We start from the raw sequence: 21,655 nt of genomic DNA, 5'->3' as shown, positions 1-21,655 counted from the left end.
TGCTCGCCCACAGGGGTAGGGTTAGGGAGTGGCAATGGGGGCAGGGATTGTGTCAGGCAGGCATTCCCTAGGATACTACACAGCATATGACAGAACAAGATGGAGAGGAAATGAAAGATAAACTGCATATATCTAAGGTACTGGGGATCTGAGGACATTTAACTGTTTTCTTTGTAATGTCTGTGTTGAAAAACAATGGCAATATTTTCTTAGGTGGGATAAAGGATGGTATGAGAAAGTTTTACAGGACAAACCCAAACTTAGATCCAGCAACAGTCAAGTTAAGAACATGCAGTTTAACTACAGTTAAAATCGTAGCTAATGTTTAGTAAGTTAGAAAACGATTTTCTATACCTGATGAGAAAAGCGAGCCTCTGAGTTACACTAACCCAAAGGTCTGGCACACAGAGACAGAAACAGCTTCACTAGCTTGAGTCGTCTACACGCAAACTATTATGAAAACAGCAAGCAAGAAAACCCTACCTTTAACTGTTTTTACAAATGTTTGCTTTTCTTTATTTGGATCTTTTTCATCTACTAAAATGCCATGGAAAATACGCCCAAAAGTACCTAAAAGAAAAAAATAACAGTTAACGAGGCCATATGATCATCTGTCCTCACATCATAAAGCTTTCTGGCGATGTCAGCCAACATGATGGATATGGCAGTCCTTATTTTCGCTCCAGAGTGAACTGGACCAAAGCAGCTAAAAGCCATGTGTCTACAAAGCAACTTGCTTTGAGAAATCCCATATCTAAACTAAGTATATGAGAATGTTTTTCTTAACTTCCCTAACTAAACTAGAAACACAGTCAGGAGTGTTTCCTGCATAGCTACAGGTATGCCCAGACAGTTGCCTCCGATCAATGGCAAAGGGACAAAAAGGGCTTCTCCTTTCTGCTGATGCAAACTTCAGTGAAGAAATTGCCAAGAAATGCAAACCCTGGCTTGAGAGGTTCCATGCCTTGCACCGCTAAGTCTCAGACAGGTGACTGAACTCTCAGGTCATTCTGTATTCCTAAAAAGCTCTTACAGCAGAAAGAAATCATAGTATTTCTGTGGGGATAAAGCAGTGGTTAAAACAGATATATAAAAATCCGCACAGATTTATTAGTAAAGTATTTTAATTTTAATCCTTTTTTTTTCTTGTTTCCCTTTTTTGGGGAGAGGTTGTGAGTCAGCGTTTCTCTGCATAGCCCTGGCTGTTCTGGATTCAAAAGGCTTTCTAATGCGATGAAAAATTAATTGCATGTTATTCTTTCACACAAGACCATTTTTACGTTCATCCTTCCATAATTTTAAAGAAATGCCTGAAATGCTTTACATTGCTGTGGACATTAAACACACCCTGGGCTTTAATGTCTGTCACATTATGTATGTGCTGAAGTTACTGGTGCCCGTGTGGAAGGTCCCACTGAGGCACAGAGATGGAGGAACGTGGATGCTGGAGGCAGAAGGCATTAGAGAACTTTCGTGCCTCTGCACTGTCAAAGGAGCTACCCCGTGGTACACAGTGGTACAGACCAGCTGTTCCCTCTTCGCCATGCCCAGTCCCTCTAACAAATCGGACGAACCCATACTAAAAGCACATGTGCACACAGATCACCTGACTACAGGTCATGGTGCATAACAGCTTATTCCCTCATACCCTGTCTGGATTCATCTAGACATCTCTTTAATTATGTCTAATCTGACAGATGAAAAGTGGCCCATAAACTATTGTTTGATTTGTATTTATCAGAGTTCCAGTGAACCTGACCAATTTACAAAATTTTAGCCAGCCATGTTTTCTTTCCTGAAAGCAAAAGTTCTAAAAAAAAAAAAAAAAAAAAAAAAAAAAAAAACCAACAACCCCCAACTATTACGGTTCCGAAAACATCAACAAAAACACCTGATTCCAAATTCCCTCAAATTATGAGCAAGTAACTTTGCTCCATTCTGTTTGGGGTCCCAGAAAACTGTAAACAAAACCATTAATTCTGTAGGAAATGCTGTCTGGCCTAGTTACCCTCTTCAGACTGCAGACAGATCTGAAAGCCAGTTATTCTTAGAAAATGGACAGCTGCAGCAGCAGCACTCACACACTGGAAAGAGAGGGGGTGACACCTGCTTCCACTGAAGGCCATTTCCTTTAAGGGATTTTAAGTTTCTCACTTAGCTGAGGCTAGCATCCAGGGGCCCAGTAAACAGAATGGATTCATATGACCAAAACCATTCCACAGCGAACGGCAGCAGAGGAAACAAGTTATCTGCCACCTAACAACATGAAAAGTTCAGGGCAGTTATTTTATTGTTAATTTCTGTCCTCTTCTTTCACCATCTCCTTAATCAAGACCCTAAAACTCAAAACAGAAAGCACGGACCTGCAAGATGAGGTGGAAAGAGTACTGGATATGTCAAATACAAACTCTGTTGACTCTTTCACGTGCATTCTTTCATCTCAGCTCTCAGCTAGTCTAAGAGTGATCAAGACCCCTTTGTTGTTAATTCTACTGTTGTGGAAATTCATTCAGCCAATAGCTTTTTGGGTGCCAGCCCATTAGGGTGTGGTCTGAGGTACTACATGGGGACTGATAACTCTAAGATGCTGTGTGGTTTCTCTACAGTCACACAGGGGCTGGAATCGGAGTCTAACCCCAAAGCCCATCCATCCACTTGATCACCCACAACCCATGAGAGTAAAAGAATTGATCCAAATATTTCAAATACACCTGCTGGGAACTGATCACTTTAAAAAAGAATAAATAATAAAACATACACCTATAGATAACAAATGCTAGTCTGTGTTTTATCACACTTCAGAATCAAGATGCTCATCAAAGCTGCTAGGGCGAACCGAGTAAAGTCTAAAGAAAAGGAAAATGAAATCTTTTGTTTTTAAAACAAATCTGAAAATTTAGAGAAAATAAGTACCTTCTTGAAGTACATCTTTCAGTGTTATCCGTTCCCTGGATATTGCTATATCCTTCACCTTGGCTTTGGCCTCCAAAAGGGTGACACTCCGCAAGTCGTTCTTCTCTATCCTCAAGGTAGGATAACCTGAGGAGCCAACAAAGCCAGACCAAGCAATATAAATACCCTACTGTGGCACTGGAGTCAGCTAGTTATTTATGATCTCAGAACTAAAGGCACAGCAATGAATAATGCAACAATATAAAAGCAAACAAATGTATACACAAACCAGGAAAGCTACTTATGAAGAACACATAAGATGTTTTAAAAAAAGGAACTGGAGAGATAGCTCAGTGGTTAAGAGAATTGACTGCTCTTCCAGAGGACCCAGGTTCAATTCCCACAAGGCAGCTTACAACTTTTTAACTCCAGGTCCAAGGGATCAGACACCCTCACACAGACATACATGCAAGAAGAAAAAAAAATCAATGCATACGAAATGAAAATAAATTAAATAATATTAAGGAAAACATTGCCACCCACCACAATACTAGCCCCAAATGTCTAAATACAGTGAAAGAAAGAAAAGCTAAAAATATGACTACTTAAACGCCTTTAACACAAACGACATCCTCTCATTTACAGACTTTAATCCCTCTTATGTAGTTTTCCTTCCAAATGATTTTCAATATAATCATATAACAAAAGTTCAAAGGAAGAGATACCTGAAAAGGCATCATTTAATAACATACATCATCAATTCGATCACTTGCGTTTGAACTCCCACAGCCTAGCCTGGGGTTCAAATTTAAGTTCACTGAATTTCCACCCATTCTCAATACAATGACAACAAAAACAGAATTTACAGCCATAAATTAAAGTTCTCATGACAAGAAAATAATTAGGATAAAAGGAAGAACCACTATGGGCAAACAGAAACTGAAATGGCATTTCTAATGACTTACTACCTTTGATAGATAACAAAAAGAAAGCAAGGAGGAGGGATGGGCAAGGCTAGAGGACAGGAAAGGAGGAAACCATGCGATTACATCTTAATTTTTAAAAAAAATAAAGGGGGACTGGAGCGATGGCTCAGAGGTTAAGAGCACTGACTGCTTTTCCAAAGGTTCTGAGTTCAGTTCCCAACAACCACATGGTGGCTCACAGCCATCTATAATGAGATCTGGTGCCCTCTTCTGACATGCAAACATACATGGAAGGAATGTTGTATACATAATAAATAAATAAATCTTTAAAAAAAAATAAAAATAAATGGAACATAATGAGCATCCGTGGCTGCCAGAGGACTATATGAAAGCACTAAAAAATTTCATAACAGATGTAGTCTGGCAAAGCCTGAACCCAATGATAAGTCATTTTCACATGTTTAATTCTACCTGAAGTTCTCTAAGTGTCTTGGATCTGTGCTATGTTTATTCTGCTGCCTTGAAAAATTCTTGGCCAATATATCTTAAGTTTTTGGGTTTTTTTTTTTTCTGCCCTCTTTTCTTTTCTTTTGGAGATAAGGTCTCACTGGAACTAATCATCTGCCTCAGCTTCCCAAGTATAGGGGTTATGGGTATGAACCACTATGCCCCATTCCTTTTTTGTTATTAGCTACTATTTGAGACAGGATCTCACTATGTAGAGCTGGTGTCCCTGGCTGGTGTGGAACTATGTAGACCAGGCTGGCCTCAACTTTACAGAGATCCACCTGCCTCTGCCTCCTGCGTGCCAGGATTTAAAGTGTGCACCACCAAGTCCGGCCTTCCTTTTTCAGTTATAAAACAAATGCATCTCTATTGAGCTTTTTTTCTAAGAATTTCCTTCTTTCTTTCTTTAGACCTTGTTTATCTTGTGTTCTGTTTTCATGCTGATTCCCCCACTAAAATTATATTTCCACAAAGACGATTATTACATGCATATTTCATATCACACTGTATATAATAAATCTGTCAATTAATTGTTTTTAAAAAAGAATTGCTTTAGCTGGGTGGTGATGGTGAATGTCTTTAATCCCAGGACTTGGGAGGCAGAGGCAAGCAGATCTCTGAGTTTGAGGCCAGCCTGGTTTACAGAGCAAGTTCCAGTATAGTCAGGGCTACACAGAGAAACCTTATCTTGATCCCTCCCCCAAATTAAAAAAATAAAATAAAAATACCCCCAAATACATAACACTGATGTGCATGAAAATAAAAATGAACCAGGAATGCTGGCCCCTATAAGGTCAATCAAAGCTATGTGCTAGAGTTCCAGGTTAGCCTGAGCTAAAAACCGGTTAGGCAACATTCATCAAAATTCTGTTAATAAGAAGGAAATTAAGGGGGCCTGGGGAGATGGCTCAGCAGTTAAGAGCACTGGCTGTTCTCTCAAAGGTCCTTAGTTCAATTCCTAGCAATCACATGATGGCTCACAACCATCTATATAGTGGGATCTGATGCCCTCTTCTGGCATAAAGTTGTACATGCAGACTGAGCACTTTGATTCACAAAAACAACTCTTTCAAAGAATCTTTTTTAAAAAAGAGGGAAATTAAGGCTCAGGAGATGGCTCAGTAGCTAAGAGCACTCAATACTCTTCCACAGGACCCAAGTTCAATTCCCAGAACCCAAATAAAGCAGTTTTCACCAGCATTCGTGTGTGGACGTGTGTGCACACACACACACACACACACACACACACGTTTAAAAAATTAAGAAGCTAAGGATGTCACTCAGTGGTAAAGCACTTGTGGCATGTGTGAGGACCCTTGGGTTTGATCCCAGCACGGTGGGGGGAAACTTAAAATTTCATGTACGTAATCAATAGTAACTAGCTTGTATTACGATTAGAAAACAGCATAAAGGACTGGTGGGCTGTTCTGTGACACGGAGTATGGTCGGCATGCTGGAGACTCTGGGCTCAATCTCCAACAGCAGGTGAATAAAACCAATTGCAAGTTCCTATGTGTTCCATGGAAATATTAACTCATTCCCTAAAACTACCTAAAAACCTTCAGTTTGGATTTGTGGAGAATTGATTTATTAGCTCTTTTAATATCATTAAATATGGAAATCTCCCCCAAAGCAGAATTAGCTCTAACAATTTTTATATTAAATACTCCAATTTTAAAATGTTTTATTCAATGTTCTAAGAAACAAAACCTGAAGATCAAACCAACTTTAGAACAAGTTAGATAATTCCACAAATACACTAACCATATTAGGGCCACTGACAGAGACCAAACAAGATTTGCAAACAGCTGTAGAATTAAATTAACTCTTACTGGTGATGGGAGTTGCATTGTTGGGTGTGTCAGCTCTCAGATACTGAGTCGTCTGCGTGGACGGCTGAGACAGCCCTTGGGAACTACTGCTGGCGCTGATGCTGCAAATAATTTTAGAGAGAAATATTTGGGAAGTAAATCTCAGTAAGAAATTTCTTTTGCATACATATAAAATACATGTTACTTTACAAACTGCCTAGAATTCTCGTAGATAAATGCATTCATCCCTATCAGTATTCCATTCTGAACTCCTAAGCTACTTCACAATACATGGTTCAATTTAGTTTTTTATTTGTACCTCCAAAATGACCAAGCATGTCATCATAGCAAAACTGTTCAGAAATGTAGGTGGAAGTCCTCAGAGAGCAGTTCTGAACCTCACACAGGGTATGTCAAGGAACTATTGGCTCATCTCTCTAGAGAAGAGCTCATACCATTCAGCTGGACTGGCTTTCAGAAAAGAGAAACAAGTTCCTTTAAGTAGTGGCCCAAATCAGAAGGACCTGAGATGAAATGGTCACAGTCTACATCAGCGTGCCATGTACACGTGTAGAAAGCAGCATCATATCTGACTCGTTTCCCCTCTTCACTTCCCCTCACCCCACTTCCTTGGAATTCACAGTTCTCAGAAATCTCTAGTACTTGAAACCATACCCAAGTAAAAGGAGACCCTGAAGGCAGTGGGTGCCAATTTTGTTAATTAGATATCTCCAATAACTATAAATCAATGGCTCCAAAACTTTTCTGTGGGTGATCTTGTCCCTGGTCACCCTGGGGGCACACCCTGACCTCACTGCCTTATTTTAAGTTTGTCGCCGAGGGGAAGTAAAACAGAGAGACTCAGCATAGACATAACTCCTGTAACTACAGAGGCAGTAGAGCCGTCACACTTCCTACAGATGAACAAAGTTCGGACTGACTGCTCTTAGTGCCTTATCACTGCATTCTCAACTGCAACGAAACTAGTGACCAACTGCCGTATGATCCGGAACACTTGCACATGTACTTGTATTTTGTCAATTTCAAGAGTCCACACACATGTGAGCCGGGCGGTGGTGGCGCACGCCTTTAATCCCAGCACTTGGGAGGCAGAGGCAGGCGGATCTCTGTGAGTTCGAGACCAGCCTGGTCTACAAGAGCTAGTTCCAGGACAGGCTCCAAAACCACAGAGAAACCCTGTCTCGAAAAACCAAAAAAAAAAAAAAAAAAAAAGAGTCCACACACATGTGAAAACATAAAGACATAAAATATCCACACAATGAGTGCTGTAAGCTCTACGTAGCCTTTTAGAGCTAATATAATTTTGAATTATTATATTGTGGTTAAAGTAGTGAGATAGGGGTGTCCTCTGACAAATATTTGGAGAGCATCTGTATATACAACCATCTTGCTGAGCACATGCTCCATCTGAAATGCCTGTGTCTAATGGGATGCCCTCAGCATGCTGCCCTGGAGATGCTCACATTTCAGATTACTATCTTCCTGTGAGTCTGCAGCCAGCTTTGTTTCCAAGCAACTTTGCTGAAGGGACTTTCAACTCAGAGAATCTAACAAAGATTTGTCAGGACATCGTGTGGTTGGAGTTCTGGAAGTTATTAAGTAGTGATTTATGTGAGTTTACATATGTAGTTGGTCATAAGCAAATGAAAAACATAAACCTTTAAATCATAATTGCCAGCACCACCAGCTGCACAGCTTAGGCAAACTATTCCATCCTTCTGGAGCCTCACACTCTCTGGGGACAGAAGGAACATAAAGCGACTCCCAACAAGACCGCTAACGGGGTTCCATGGAGGATGTGCAGGTATAGCCCTGAGGACGCTGCTCGGCCCTCAAACACACACTTATAAACCATCACTATTTTACCCTGAGGAATACTGCGCATCACGTCCCCAACCTTAGAATCATAAGGACCTACAGGGTACATGCTTTTGCTGAGCACTTCAAGGATCTCACTGAAGACTAATTTGTTAGAAGTTCAGTATTTGGTACAGCGGGAGAAAGGGCTGCATCTCAACGGGGAAGCAGATGAGGAATTTCTCCTCAGAAGTGGAGCGAGAAAACCTCCCTCACAGGATTTCTGTGAGGCTCAAATTTATGATGGATGTGAAAGCTCAACAAAATGTCCTGCAAGCAATGAATGAATAAACTTCAACAACTGGACACTAGGTGGCACTCCTGGGTCATCTAAAAATGTTCAAGATTGTGAGCGGTCAAGCAGCCTTAGGGCCATCTATGTCAGACTTTCATTTCCTTAAGATATTGGGGTGAAATGACCAAGAAAGGAATGAGCAAAGCAATAGTGGAGGGAGAAACATTTTTTGGAATCAAAAACTTACTATTATAAGAAAAGCAAGGTATAGTCGGAGGCCTGCCCCGATATCCAGTAAAGCCCACGCCTTCATAGCTACATCACAAGAGGTAGTAAACAGATTAAAATGTCTATTTGCTAACATTTAATAGTTTAAGACTATCCTAAATAAATCTGATTTTTATAAGCAAGTAGGCATCCTGGTTTAGAATAAGCTAAGAATTTGGACAGAGATATTCAAAATACTAAATTCTTACTCTCTATTCTTAGTGAGTCATTGACTCAATAAATGTTTATCAAGTGTCTATGAGATGACGGGTGCTGCTCTGGCTGCTGAAGACACAGCAGTGAACACGAAGTAGCTTCCCACCCTATTTACAGCTGGGACTTCTTGGTGGGTGTCTCACTGAGGCAGACCGTAGACTTCCTGGGGACAGTTAAGTGCCCGTTCACTCTACCCTCTCCAACACCACCAGTGCCTAGCATGAAGGTAAAAACAAATACAGGAAAAACAGACACACTTTGCCACTGGTAAGGATGAAGGTAGTGGGATGCTGGAAAAAAAAAAGGAAAATAGAAAAATGAAAATACCGCCAAATAACACATCCAAGCATTGCATATGCAAAGAACTGATTTCTCAATCTCTGTCAGGGAGGCCACAAAGAAGACAGCTGCAGGCTCATCTCTCTGGGGGAGACAGACACTCTGCCCCTTCAGGACAGACTCACCTGGTATAACAGACTTCAGATCAGTTTGCTGGGTTAGGAGAGGGAAAGTCACATGTGTGGGCTCCATGGGTCCCTGATGAGAAGACACCTCAGGGTAGCTACGCTCTCTGCCTCTAAAGAAACTTTATATGTAACAGGTCACTGGCTCCTGCGTGCTCACAATGAATGAGCTCTCTACTGCCCCAAGAGTTCACTGCAGTACAGGTGCCCGCTAGCCTACCAGGGAACAGAGCCTGGCATGCAGCAAGCATGTTATGTAACTGCAATACAGAAATGATCAGAATGCAGACTTCCTGCTTTGCACGGGTCATAATGGTACAACTCCAGAAGTCACCGTCTTTAAGTCTGTTTCTGGGTCTTGATTACACAATCAGCAAGAGGACTCTGCAGAAAGAGCAGCAGGTGTCTCTTCAGTGCTGTCAGAGCGCTGCAAAGGAACCTGGGCACCACCATTAGCTTGCCTGGTGTGTAGTCTGTGCTAGGAGGACCCACGATTAGCACACTGCACCTTTCTGAGAATGAAATCGCTATGGCAGCACTTGCTGCATTTGGGTCTGAGACCTACTACCCCTCTAACATCATTTCTCTAACCCCACAATCTCTGCTTTACAGGTAAAGAGGCTGGAAGGCTAGTCACAGAAGAGCTGGACACAGATACAGACAGCCGGGCCCCAGAGGCCAGCTCTTAACTACTAAGCTATGCCCTGAAAACAAGTAATAATATAAATTGCATTGCTTTTATTCAGACAATATCTAGAAACCTAGAGAGTCTGAAGCTCCTATTTGTGTGGTGACCACTTACTCAGCAGGAAGACACATGCGTTTCATGGAATCTAAGTTACAGAACAACTTCAGCCTGTGTAAATTCATGACCTTAAAACACATACCAGCAATAGAGAAAAACACAACTCTATGGGCATCAGGAGAGATCTGTGAATTGGGTCTAACAGTATGTGCCTGTTAGGAAGTGAAGGCAGGAGGATCAAGAGTCCAAGACCAAGACCAGCCTGGGTTCATGAGACACGGCCTCAAAAATAACAAAACAAATAAATAAAAGACACACCTAAGTGTGACTTCTGACTATCCATCCTGCTCTTCAGTGACTCCTGTGGCTTATACCATCTCTCAAATCATATACAAAATGTCTGTTAGCGCTTTTATCCCCTCAACTGCTTCCAAATGTCAGTTCATCCTCTGTTAAAACAATGAACTCCATTATCACAATGTATACCAAACATTCTGAAACGTAGCATCCACTATCCTAGCTAGCTGTCAACACGACACAGCCTAGAGTCATATGAAGGAGTCTCAATTGAGGACTGCTCAATCAGACGGGCCTGTGGCTATGTAGATGAGGAAATTAACCATTGATACGAGTGGGTCCAGCCTACTGCGAGCATCAACCCAGGCAGGTGGGCCTGAGATGTATAAGGAAGTTAACTGGACAGGAGTGAGAGAGTTAGGCAGTTAGCATCCATTCCCCATAGTTTCTGCCCCAGGGAGTTCCTGCCTTGATTTCCCTTAGTGACAGACTGTGACCTGAAAGTGTAAAATGAAATAAAGCCTTTCCTCCTCTAACTTGGTTCTGACCAGAGTGTTTACCATGGCAACAAAAAACCCAAATAGAGCACCTGCTTCTCCTCTAACTTGGTTTTGATCAGTGTGTGTTACCACGGCAACAGAAAAGCCAACTAGAGCACCTACTTCTCCTCTAACTTGGTTTTGGTCAGAGTGTGTTACCATGGCTACAGAAAAGCCAACTAGAGCGTCTGCACGTGTTCCATTGCACTCCCATCACTTCTCTTCTTTCTCTACTCAAGGAAGGGAAGGAACACAATGAAGACAAAGTACTCAGGAGTACTGCATCCATCCGGCTCCCTGGCCTTTCTGGATCTTGTTTATAAAGGAATGTTTCCCTTTATACCTTTTACAGGTCTACCATACAGTGTTAGGACTCACAGTTTAGGGAGAGGAGACTCTGCTCTCTGCCTGGAAAAAGCTTACATTGTTGTTCTAGGAAATCTGGAGTATGAATTATGGGTTTAGACTGGCAGAAAGTCCCCATGGGCCCAGTATGAACAAAAGCTCTGAAGGGCAAGGTACAAGGCACACAGTGAGGGGTAAGGAATCACCCGACAAGGTGCAACTAAGGATTCAGCAAGAATGGTAGCAAGGGTTCAAAGTCAAATACAATGCTGAGAATGTCTTAACTGGTGTGTAGGAGGCACTAAGGATTGTGGGTTGTGAGCACGCATCTACCATTCCATCTTTACTTCTCACTGCGTTGTGGCTTACAGTGTCATCTCTGACTCACCCAGGTTAGGCAGGCACCTTCTGTATTCCCACACTACATTATACATATCACAATAATCAATTCTATACTGTAATTATGAGTTGACATCAAAGAATCTTGATACCATGAAGTGTATCATTAATCTTTGTAATTCTGGCACTTAGTGTGATTATCTATCCAGGGTATCTCTACTTTGCTATGCATTAGGATCATCCAGAAAACTTTAGAGCACAGCAGATACCCAAGTGGGGAGGGAAGGAGGGTGGGAGGGAAGGAGGGATAGAGGGAGGGGGTTGGAAGAATCTAGAAGGAAGAAAGGGAAGGAACAGTTTCAAAAAGGCAATTGGAGCCTGGAGGCAAGTCAGGATAATGGAGATGAAAAACATATTTGACCACTACTTCTCCCTAGGTTATAACTCCACAAAATTTAAAAGATAAAAATAAAAGCTGGAAAACATAAAGAGGGTAACCAAGGCATCTTATTTCCTCTTTGGCTTGGGCTTGATCATCCTCCCTCCTCCCCTGCACTGGTGCGCACGGATGGGGGTTGGGAGGCACTCATGCACATGGCAAGCAACAGATTTTATTTTTTCTTTTCCCAAAACATGTACAATACCTGTCATCCAGTTCAATCCTTTTCATACTATGAAGGTGCAAAACGGCTAATATTATTGCTACAAGAAATATTACTGCACAACAAACTCCTACACTGATATAAAACACACGCGTGGAAGTAGTTGGAGCTGCATGTACAGGATCATCTGAAACAAAAATGAAAAGCACATTAGGCTTTTTAAACAAAGCTGATGGCGTGCTCTGTCCTAACACAGTGAGTACTCGCCGTTCCTCACAAAATCCCACATCTCATCACACTCGTTCTTTGATAAAAATCAGAAACCCGCAGTGTGGGGCTCACGCAAATTTTGGTGTCTTTGTTACAGTTTTAAGAAAAGACTTAAAATTTCTGGTTAATAAAAACCATAGTCCGTCAAAAGGGGCATATATAAAGTGCCCCAGTCCTAAGACATCGGCAGAGCTGTCCCACAGAATGCTCTGCAGGAAAGCAATGTTCCACCGCATATTTACAGAAACAGAAATGGAATATTCCATCTAGCACAGTTGCCACTAGCCACCTTGGCTATGTAGCATGAAAAACAACTAGAGCAATTTTATATCATGCTAATGAATTTACAAGTTTGAGGTTACATGGGGCTAATAGTCACCCAGCTGGGCAAACAGCACAGTTTTTTTTTTTAATCAATAAATATTATTTTGCTTCTTTGATTTTTTAAAAGGTTCTATTGATTAAATATGATTATACCCGGCTAATGTTATTTTAAGAAAAGAAACACCTCAGGAATACAAAAATTAATTCAATGCATAAAAGATTATACCACACACACAACACACACTCTCTCTCCCTCCCTCCCTCCCTCCCTCCCTCCCTCCCTCCCTCCCTCCCTCCCAGGCTGATCAGAGGACAGCAGAAGGCAAACTATGAAGGGGCTCATAGACACAGAAGCATACATATATGAGCAGAATGCTGAGACAGAGCTGCACATGTTTCACATCACAACCCTATCTTAAAGAACCCAAGGAATCTGGAGTTTATTCCAAACGAGACCGGCAGTCACTACAAGGTATCAAGCAAAGCAGAGACACATGCAGTGGCCTGATGGCTGCATGCTGGCTGACCCAGCTGCAGAGGGAGCAAGAGCAGAGCTGGAATGAATGAGAACGTTACTAGGCCCTCTGATAGAGAGGCTACCTAGGCTTTGCTGGGAGAGCTGGTGAAGGCACCAAGCGAGTAGAGTGAAGCTGAGTCACAAACTTACAGGGCTCAAAGCAAAAGGTAGCAAAGCTGTGGCTTAAGAACCCATTGATGCTACCTTTAAGAAGCTATAAAAGAAACAGGTTGGAGAAGCTTGAGAATTAATTCTTGGATATTTTTTTCTTTGTATATAAGTTAAGTTTGAAATTACCATGTGGAGATGTCAAACAAACAAAAAAAAAACACACAAGCACTGGGCGGTGGAAGCAGCTCAGTGGGTAAACAACTTGCTGCACAAGCCTGGCCACCTAAATGTGGGACCCACATCAAGGCCAGGTGCAGCAGCGCACACTTATAATCCAGCATTCCTACAGCAAAACCAGCAACCAAACAATTAGACTTTGAGAAAAAAATCCAAAAGGTCAATTCAAGCAATCAAGTGGGATGCCTAGCTGTGCCTAGGTGAAGACAGGACTCCCGAGGGTTTCAGCATGCCAAGGGAGAGTTGCAAAGTCTTGGGAGGGGTAGAAAAGAGCTAAGGTCTGCATGGACAATGTGACCCAAGCAGTGTCCAGAGCAGAGTATCTTCTGGGCAAGCTGTCCATGTGCACTCTGTCCAGCCACTCAGTTTTCGGCAGGCGTAGCTGCTCCTCCTCCTCGCTGAGGTTCACTTTCCTTAGACAGCTGCTGTCTCTATCCTTTAGAGGAGGTTACATGCCCCTCCTCAGAGTTTCCAAAGTCCCTTGTACTCTCCAGATCTCTCAGCCTACCATGCTGGGCTGCCATCACCACCTGATGCCTGTTCCATCTCCCTTGGAACACTCTAAGCACCTAACAGCTGGGCTCTTTGCTCAGTTTGCTTCTGCCTCAGTCATATGTATCATCCTGTTCATTGCAGACTCAATAAATGTTGACTAGAGGGGTAAAAGGTGGAAAGGAAAGGGCAAGGAAGAGAGGGAGGCCAACACTACTACATTGCTCTTACTAAGAAATACCCTAAGATCATTAAAAAAAAAAAAAAAAAGCACCAGAATTTAAGTAAACTCTGGAAGCAGTGTCATTTAAATTTTTTTTCTTCCTTCTCAGAGAAATAGTCTAGCAAGTACATAATCTCTGACATTATTTTGCCTTTTAAAAAGCTATACTTAATTCCTAGCACCCCATAAGTAGAGAAATGAGAATCAGAAACGCAGGGTCACTCTCAACAACACAGAGCTCCAGGCCAGCCTGAACTAGTGTGTATTGGTCTGCCTGTCCCATCCCACCCAAAGTGTGTGTATCTCTATCTCTCTCTCTGTGTGTTTGTATGTTATATGCAGGTATTTATATGTGTGTACATGTATAGAGACCTTCAGTATCTTCCTCTATCATTTCCTACCTTACTTTTGGAGACAGGACCTCTCGCAGAACCTGGAACTCACTAGCTGGCCAGCAAGCTCTGAAGATCTGCCTGTCTCTGTCCCTCTTCCACCTCCCACCTTCCCATGCCACACAGTGCTGATGTTACAGGAGTATAGCGCAGCACCCGGCTTTTACATGGGTGCTGGAATTGGAACAGGTCTTCATGTTTGCATAGCAAGCACTTTACCAACTAAGTCATCTTCCTCTCTCAAAACTAAAAAATAAATAACATAAATTTGCATTTTCACCTAGATGAAATTAGCTGAAAGTTGGGCCCAAACTATGAGTCAGATTCTCTAACACCGTGCTAATGAAGGTCTTACACATGTTTTTTTTTAAAATATTTGTTCCTTTATTAGGCCTACCTGAGAAAAATCAGAATATAAAGTCTTGCTTCTAAAAGGCATTTGTTAGTTTGTCAGTGCTGTAAAAGATGTATAAGTTTTAATTCTCAAAATCTTCAATATCCTAACAGCTTCAATTGGTCTATGTATCAATCCACAGAACCCCAGCAGAATAAAGAGCAAACTAACGTCAACACTGGAGCAGGCACCAAGCTCCACGCAAGCATGCTCACGTGCTCACACGCTCACATGCACTCTTCACTCTCATGATGGAGAAAGGTAACACGGTAACACTTACAAATAGTTCTGCTAGTGTTTCTGTCCAAGGCTGAAGTTTTTACTTCTTCAAGTTCTGGATTAAAAAGGAAATAAAAGGTACTTCAGAAACGGTTTTCCATAATAATCTTTAAACAGTAACACATCTTCAGAAAAGGCTTTCCACAAGAATCCTTACACACCAACACATCCTCTGACACGATGAAAACTACTGCGTCCTTCTATGGTCATCAGAGCCATCACCAGTAGAGAAACAGCCTGTGCTGGTCACTTACAGCTTCCCAATGAGATAGGTTTCTGTGGTGAAGAGTGTAGAGAAACCCACACACTTACCGTCTTCATGGAAACTCACGACACAACCAGCTCAGTGGAAAGACTCTAGAATTCTAAAGAAGGAAAGGTTCCTGATCCCTAATTCTCACCCAAAGATAAAGAAACTTGCAAGGAATAAATAACAGCTTTTAACATTCCACACAGCACAGGGGTGCTTGCTAGTGTAGTTGTGGACAAATTACGACCACACATTAAAAAGGTGGTACATAGTAAATCTAAAATGGTAGTTTTCAGAAGTCAGGCATGGTAGTGCATGCCTTAATCTCAGTTACCAAGGGGGATCACAAGTTCAAGGCTTGACTGGGTTAGGTAGTGAGTTCAAGGCCAGCATAGGTAATTTAGCAAGATCCTGACTCAAACAAATATGCTAAAATAGAATGGGAATACAGCTCAGTGGTAAAGCACTCTCCCAGCACACCGAGTCCACCCTAGTATCCATCCATTCATCCATCCATCCATCCATCCATCCATCCATCCATCCATCCTCCATCTTGACTAGTTATACAAGTCCAGGTAGCCTCTTCAAGGCCCGGTGTCCTCATGCCGATCACATAATGATAAGGTTGGAGTAGAACCTCTATAATCCCTTAGGCTTTAAACTTACATCAAAGTAGGTATATAACTCACAGAACTAGAACTGCACCAAAGCTAAGGGTGCTAATTTTTTATTTTAAAAATGTCTCTATTCAATGCAATATAGCTTCTTTGTTGGTATGTGTCTTGACATTTGCCACTGTAACTCACTTGCTGACCCTGGATGTTTGAATAACACCCAGCACTAATTTCAACTGGCAAACTTGTAAACAGACAGTTTCACAAAAAAAGCCAAGAACCGGGGTTTGCCCCTTAGCTGCAGCACTTTGTCTGAGCCTGGCCAGGTTACTCAGATCTGAAAACACACCACCTGGAGCTGATGTAAGGATATGTGGTTTAGTGCAGGTAACACTTACAGACCACAGAAAGAGTACTGAGTGAGTTTATGGTTTGTTTTGTTTCTACCTTAAACAGTAAACAGTTCGCCCTATTTGTAAATTCAGATACTTTACCTCTGGGCTACATGGAGATTAGATAACCTTAAAGAATTCTTTTTTTTTTTTTTAAAGATTTTTTTTTATAATATTTATTTATTTATTATGTATACAATATTCTTTCTGCGTGTATGCCTGAAGTCCAGAAGAGGGCACCAGACCTCATTACAGATGGTTGTGAGCCACCATGTGGTTGCTGGGAATTGAACTCAGGACCTTTGGAAGAGCAGGCAATGCTCTTAACCGCTGAGCCATCTCTCCAGCCCCCTTAAAGAATTCTTAACAACTCAAAACTCAGCCTTGGTGTGCTAGCACTCACTGCATCGGTGGTGACCCAAAGAGCAAAAAATTATTAAATACCCACACATGACATCCTAATTCTAGGCTAGATTTAATTATCCTTTAAACCCTTTCTGAAACAGCATCATGCAAATTTTACAGATGAGAACCTAAGCCTCACAAGGTGTAAAAACTTACCCCCCTTCCTGAGAAGAGCAGAGATATGGTTCCAACCCGGGCCCACATGACCCCCCCCCCCTAAAGTGAAGCTCCTGCAGAAGCCAAGTTCATCAAGCAAATACTTAAGTCACAGCTGCTGTGGCCCCTGTGGAGTTTATTTTCCTTCTCCACCCGTCAGTCATACAGGATCCACTTCACACATCTAATGGAAACATTCAGGCAATTCTACAGAGAACCAGAGGCCGAGCGGGGTTCAGTGAGATCCTGGCTACATGCTATCTGGGGTTTCCCCAGGATTTCATCAACTTGTCCTTTTCTCACAACTATAACAAAGACTTGGTCACAATTAGTCTGTAAACAAGCACCACAATCTTCTATGAACCTCTTATTTACAAGAAATAGGTTTTGTTAAATACAATCCTTACTTTTGTAGCACATTTTCCTTCGTTTAAAATTTAAGACTGTGAAGTTTTTGGAAGGATGTACTGTCAGGTTGAGCTGCATTAGTATCATGACTTCAGAGTCTACTTTGCCGGTACAGGAAAGCTCGACCCGAAACACTGTTTAAAAGAAGAAAGAGAAAATACTTTAGTGTCCTAAAAATCAGGATCAATGCCCCAACAGTACCATTCAACGTTTTCATTTATTTCTGCTCTCAAATAAAACAAACAAACACATTTAAATAAGTGGACCAGACAGAAGCTTTCAGAGATTGCATCACCTCAGTTCTGGACATTTATATTCCTTCTACTGTAGATACAGAAGAGTGCTGAAGAGGAAAGCAAGACAGAGATGAAGAGACGACTGTCAAGCTTTCTTGAGATTTTGAACATGCTAGTTTGTTGTACGTATTCTGCTTTCCAATATACTGAAGCTACAAAACCCTACAGCAAACTCTGCTGACCTCACCAGTCTCACGAGCAACAGTAACAAAATTACACGATAAGTAAGGACCATGCAGTACCAAATGCAGTTAAATATCCCTCCAGGCCTTGGAAGGATGTAAATGTCAGGAAGGCAGCATAGGCGTTGCTGTCTATGGGGCAGACATGAGATGCACAAAATAAAACACATCATCACCATATTCCTAGAGCATTTCCTGCTGTCTAGCTAACAAGATGGGGAAAAACCAAAGTCACACTGAACTGGGTGGCAGGAGAGTTCCTGTTGAACTTAGAGCTATGACATACAGATGAGCAAATACAAACATTAACACACCACCATGACCAACAGAGATACAGTAAGACCATGTTTGGAAGTATGCTCTGTGGAAAATGTGTATGTGTATTTAGTGATCACATTTAAAAATTATCTTATCCAAAAGAGAAATTACTCATAAGTACCCCTTAGGAAATAAAAACATTGTTACTGGGGTAAATTACAATAAATCTATAAATGAAACTGACAAATTCTTAGCTAGGAATTAAAAACTTCTATTTAGAAGAAATCCCTTCTAAACAGGATTAGCTTTAAAAAGCTTTCTAGTGACGTTAATGATGAAAAAGTAGATTTTAGTAACTTTTTTCTTATCTTTTAGTTTAAGATTTCTTTCCTATAAATTGAGAAATTATTTCACTATCTATATGAGTGGATCAGATATTTAGGCATTTCTGAACATCCTTGCTGACCAACAAAAATTAGCCAGCCTTCCAGCACTGTCTTAAAGCCTAAACAAGCATGTGCCACTAAGAATGAGTGAATAAATAAGTGAACTTAATAAGGGGATAAAACTGCCAGGAAAGCTCTACTTCTTTGTTCTTTAAAACAGTGGTGGTGGTGGTGATGACACATTTTAAAATCTCCCACGTCCTAGAGTCTTTCTGTGTTGCTTAGTTTTTATCAGCTTGACACAAACTAGAATCACCTGAGATTGGAATCTCCAACGAAGAGAACTGCCCCCATCAGACTGGCCAGGCACATCTGTGGGGCATTCTCTTAATTAATGATTGATATGAGAAGGCCTAGCCCACTGTAGGAAGTGCCAGCCATGGGCAGGTGGACCAGGGTTGTATAAGGAAGCAAACTGAGAAAGCCATGGAGAGCAAACACTCTTCCAAGATCTCTGCTTCAGTTCCTACTTTGAGTTCCTGCCTTGACTTCCCTTGAGAATGGACTCTAGAAAGTTGAAATAAACTCTTTCCTCCCCAAGTGGTGTTTACCACAACAGAAAACTAGACATCCTTCAAAGGGTCTGTTTACAAGCTGTGAGGGTGGTGGAAATCAAGCACTCAGTCCACTTATTCAGACACATACTGAGCGCCTATTGTATACCAACTGCTGGGCAGGGAATCACAAGATACTCTAATAAGTTTATTAACAGTTACATGCCAAGTTGGTATGGGCAGGAAGCACAGAGGAGTTAACAACTGGAGGTGGGACAGGAAGGGGATGGTGTAGACTTTGCATCTTATACACTGGATAGATGGGAACTCACAAGCAGAAATAAGGGAAAGAAGGTTCCAAATTGAGGCCAGCACATACAAAGGCCTGGGTGTGAAAATTATATACAAACTGCAATGTTTGAATATGCTGTGCAAAGGCATGGGTATGAGAACTGAACACAGACCAGACTCTTGGGGTGCTGGAACATGGGCAGTGGCCAGGGCAGGTGGTAATGGACACAGGGAAAAGTTGAGAAGTCTGCAATGAGCCAGCTGACTGGAGCAGGAGACACTAAAGATCTTGATGCCCTGTGGTCAGATGTAAATGGACAATGGCCACTCAAGTCAATGGTAGCAGGTGGGACTTGAACCAAAGGGAGTAAAGGGCAGAGGCAGGGACTCAGATGCAGATGCCAGAAACACAGAAAAGGAGCCAAGGATGAGCTAAGTAAAGACAGCTCTACAAAGATATAACAGAATTCATTAAAGTACTTTTCAAAGCCAGGCACTCAGTAAACTGTCCTTGTAGGGATGTGAGGGAGACAGCTGAAAGCAGTGTGCTAAGTCTGTCTTCACTGGCTCACCTGATAAAGTGCGTGGCACTTCCCCTTGAGCAGAGATATTGACCTGGGGCATGCCCATAGCCACAAAATTGTCTACTTGGAATCCCAGCTTATATTCAACCTGTGAAATGAAGAGAGATAAAAACATTGGACCTGTAACAACAGAAAGGACTTCACTAATGAGCTCGTAATTAAGCAGGACAAGAGCAGATCTCCCATCCCAGCACTCGGCAGGCAGAGGAAGGTGGCTCAGTGAATTCGAGGCCACCTTGGCCTACATGGTGAGTTCTAGGCCAATCAGAGCTACAAAGTAAGACCCTTTCTCAAAAAATAAATAAATAAAACCATACTAGGAATTTTCAACCAGATAAAATTCAATCCGAAGGCTATTTGGTATCTAGACCAGGACCACCCTTTCCCATAAAACTCTAGCAGCCTTCCTGACAGCAATGATACAGCCAGAGATTTACTGTTACCATGGTGTGTCACCACATCACCATGACTGCCACCAAGGGGTGCGAGAGAGCTATCCCTAAGATACCCTCGGGCTTTCCAACAATAAAGCATCAGGATGACTGCACAGTTGTGCCAAAGTTATCTCTGAATAGAACCATACAGCCAGGGAAGGTGCATGAAGGAAATTAGAATGGCTCTAGAACCACGAAGTCATGCGACCTACACAGATAAGCAACTTTTCCCAAGCTTCAATTTTTAGAAAATAAGGGTCATTCAACATGGGGAGCAACTGTGTTGACAACACAACACACTGTGACAATGACTCAGGGCCCTTTGCTAACTGAAGACCCAGAAGCCTCAGAGGCCTCTCCCATTGCCAACCCGCACTTCTCAGAAACCACGGGCTTCCTCCCACCCCAGGGATTCTCATGCAAACCTCCTGCGCTGTCAACACCAACAACGCTGCATTCCTTTCTGTTCCCCATGAGAGAAACCTCAGGATTCTGGACAGGCTTTCCTACTCTCAACCTCTTCACAGCCATCTCCCTCGCGCTCTCCCTCAATGTGACTTTCCTTTCAGGCATCCTCCTCTTCTTCCTAATGTCCTGGGGTCAGTATGGGTCTAAGGCTGTAAGGGCCTCTCTAGAATCACCCTCTACTCTGAAGCTCACTCCCACTCCCAGTGCCATGTCCCCTGACATCCACACGCTAATACACTGGACTCTACAGAGGTTCTGACCGCTGGCTCACTTTGTCCCCTGCCATCCACACGCTAACACACTGGACTCTACAGAGGTTCTGACCGCTGGCTCACTTTGTCCCCTGCCATCCACATGCTAACACACTGGACTCTACAGAGGTTCTGACCGCTGGCTCACTTTGTCCCCTGCCATCTTTCTGTTAACTCTGAAATGCAGTGTTCATTCTGACATACCACTCAACTTCTCCATGTCCACAACAGATAGAAAAATACTGCCCATTCCATCCAAGATCCCAGCACGACCACTGACCACCCACCACTGGTCCCTACAAAAGCAGTTCTTTGTGCTCACTACTTTAAGTCAGACAGCATTTATGAGGCATGTTTATGAGCCAAGGCTGTGCTTGTAGAGGGGGAAGGCAGTGGTCAATTAAACTACTTCCTTCCTTCCCAG

At 42.2% G+C, this 21,655-nt stretch overlaps 1 protein-coding gene across 2 annotated transcripts in view; it reads right to left on the bottom strand.

Moving 5' to 3' along the window:
- The window catches only part of Ryk (receptor like tyrosine kinase), a 74,398-nt gene that overhangs the window by 23,574 nt on the left and 29,169 nt on the right, over positions 1-21,655 (bottom strand). Inside the window, exons 3-9 of one of the 2 annotated variants that reach the window (XM_057767177.1) lie at positions 20,067-20,166; positions 17,527-17,661; positions 15,304-15,357; positions 12,106-12,250; positions 6,158-6,258; positions 2,914-3,048; positions 484-570 (exon numbers count right to left, since the gene is read on the bottom strand). In XM_057767177.1, coding sequence (XP_057623160.1) covers positions 484-570; positions 2,914-3,048; positions 6,158-6,258; positions 12,106-12,250; positions 15,304-15,357; positions 17,527-17,661; positions 20,067-20,166 — 757 coding nt within the window. The remainder of the gene's footprint in view (positions 1-483; positions 571-2,913; positions 3,049-6,157; positions 6,259-12,105; positions 12,251-15,303; positions 15,358-17,526; positions 17,662-20,066; positions 20,167-21,655) is intronic. The other variant, XM_057767178.1, reaches the window with a different exon arrangement.

This window comes from Chionomys nivalis, chromosome 4 (assembly GCF_950005125.1).
Source record: "Chionomys nivalis chromosome 4, mChiNiv1.1, whole genome shotgun sequence".
NCBI lineage: Eukaryota > Metazoa > Chordata > Mammalia > Rodentia > Cricetidae > Chionomys > Chionomys nivalis.
Note: the sequence above shows the minus strand (reverse complement) of the source record. Positions and strands in the feature narration are given on the sequence as shown.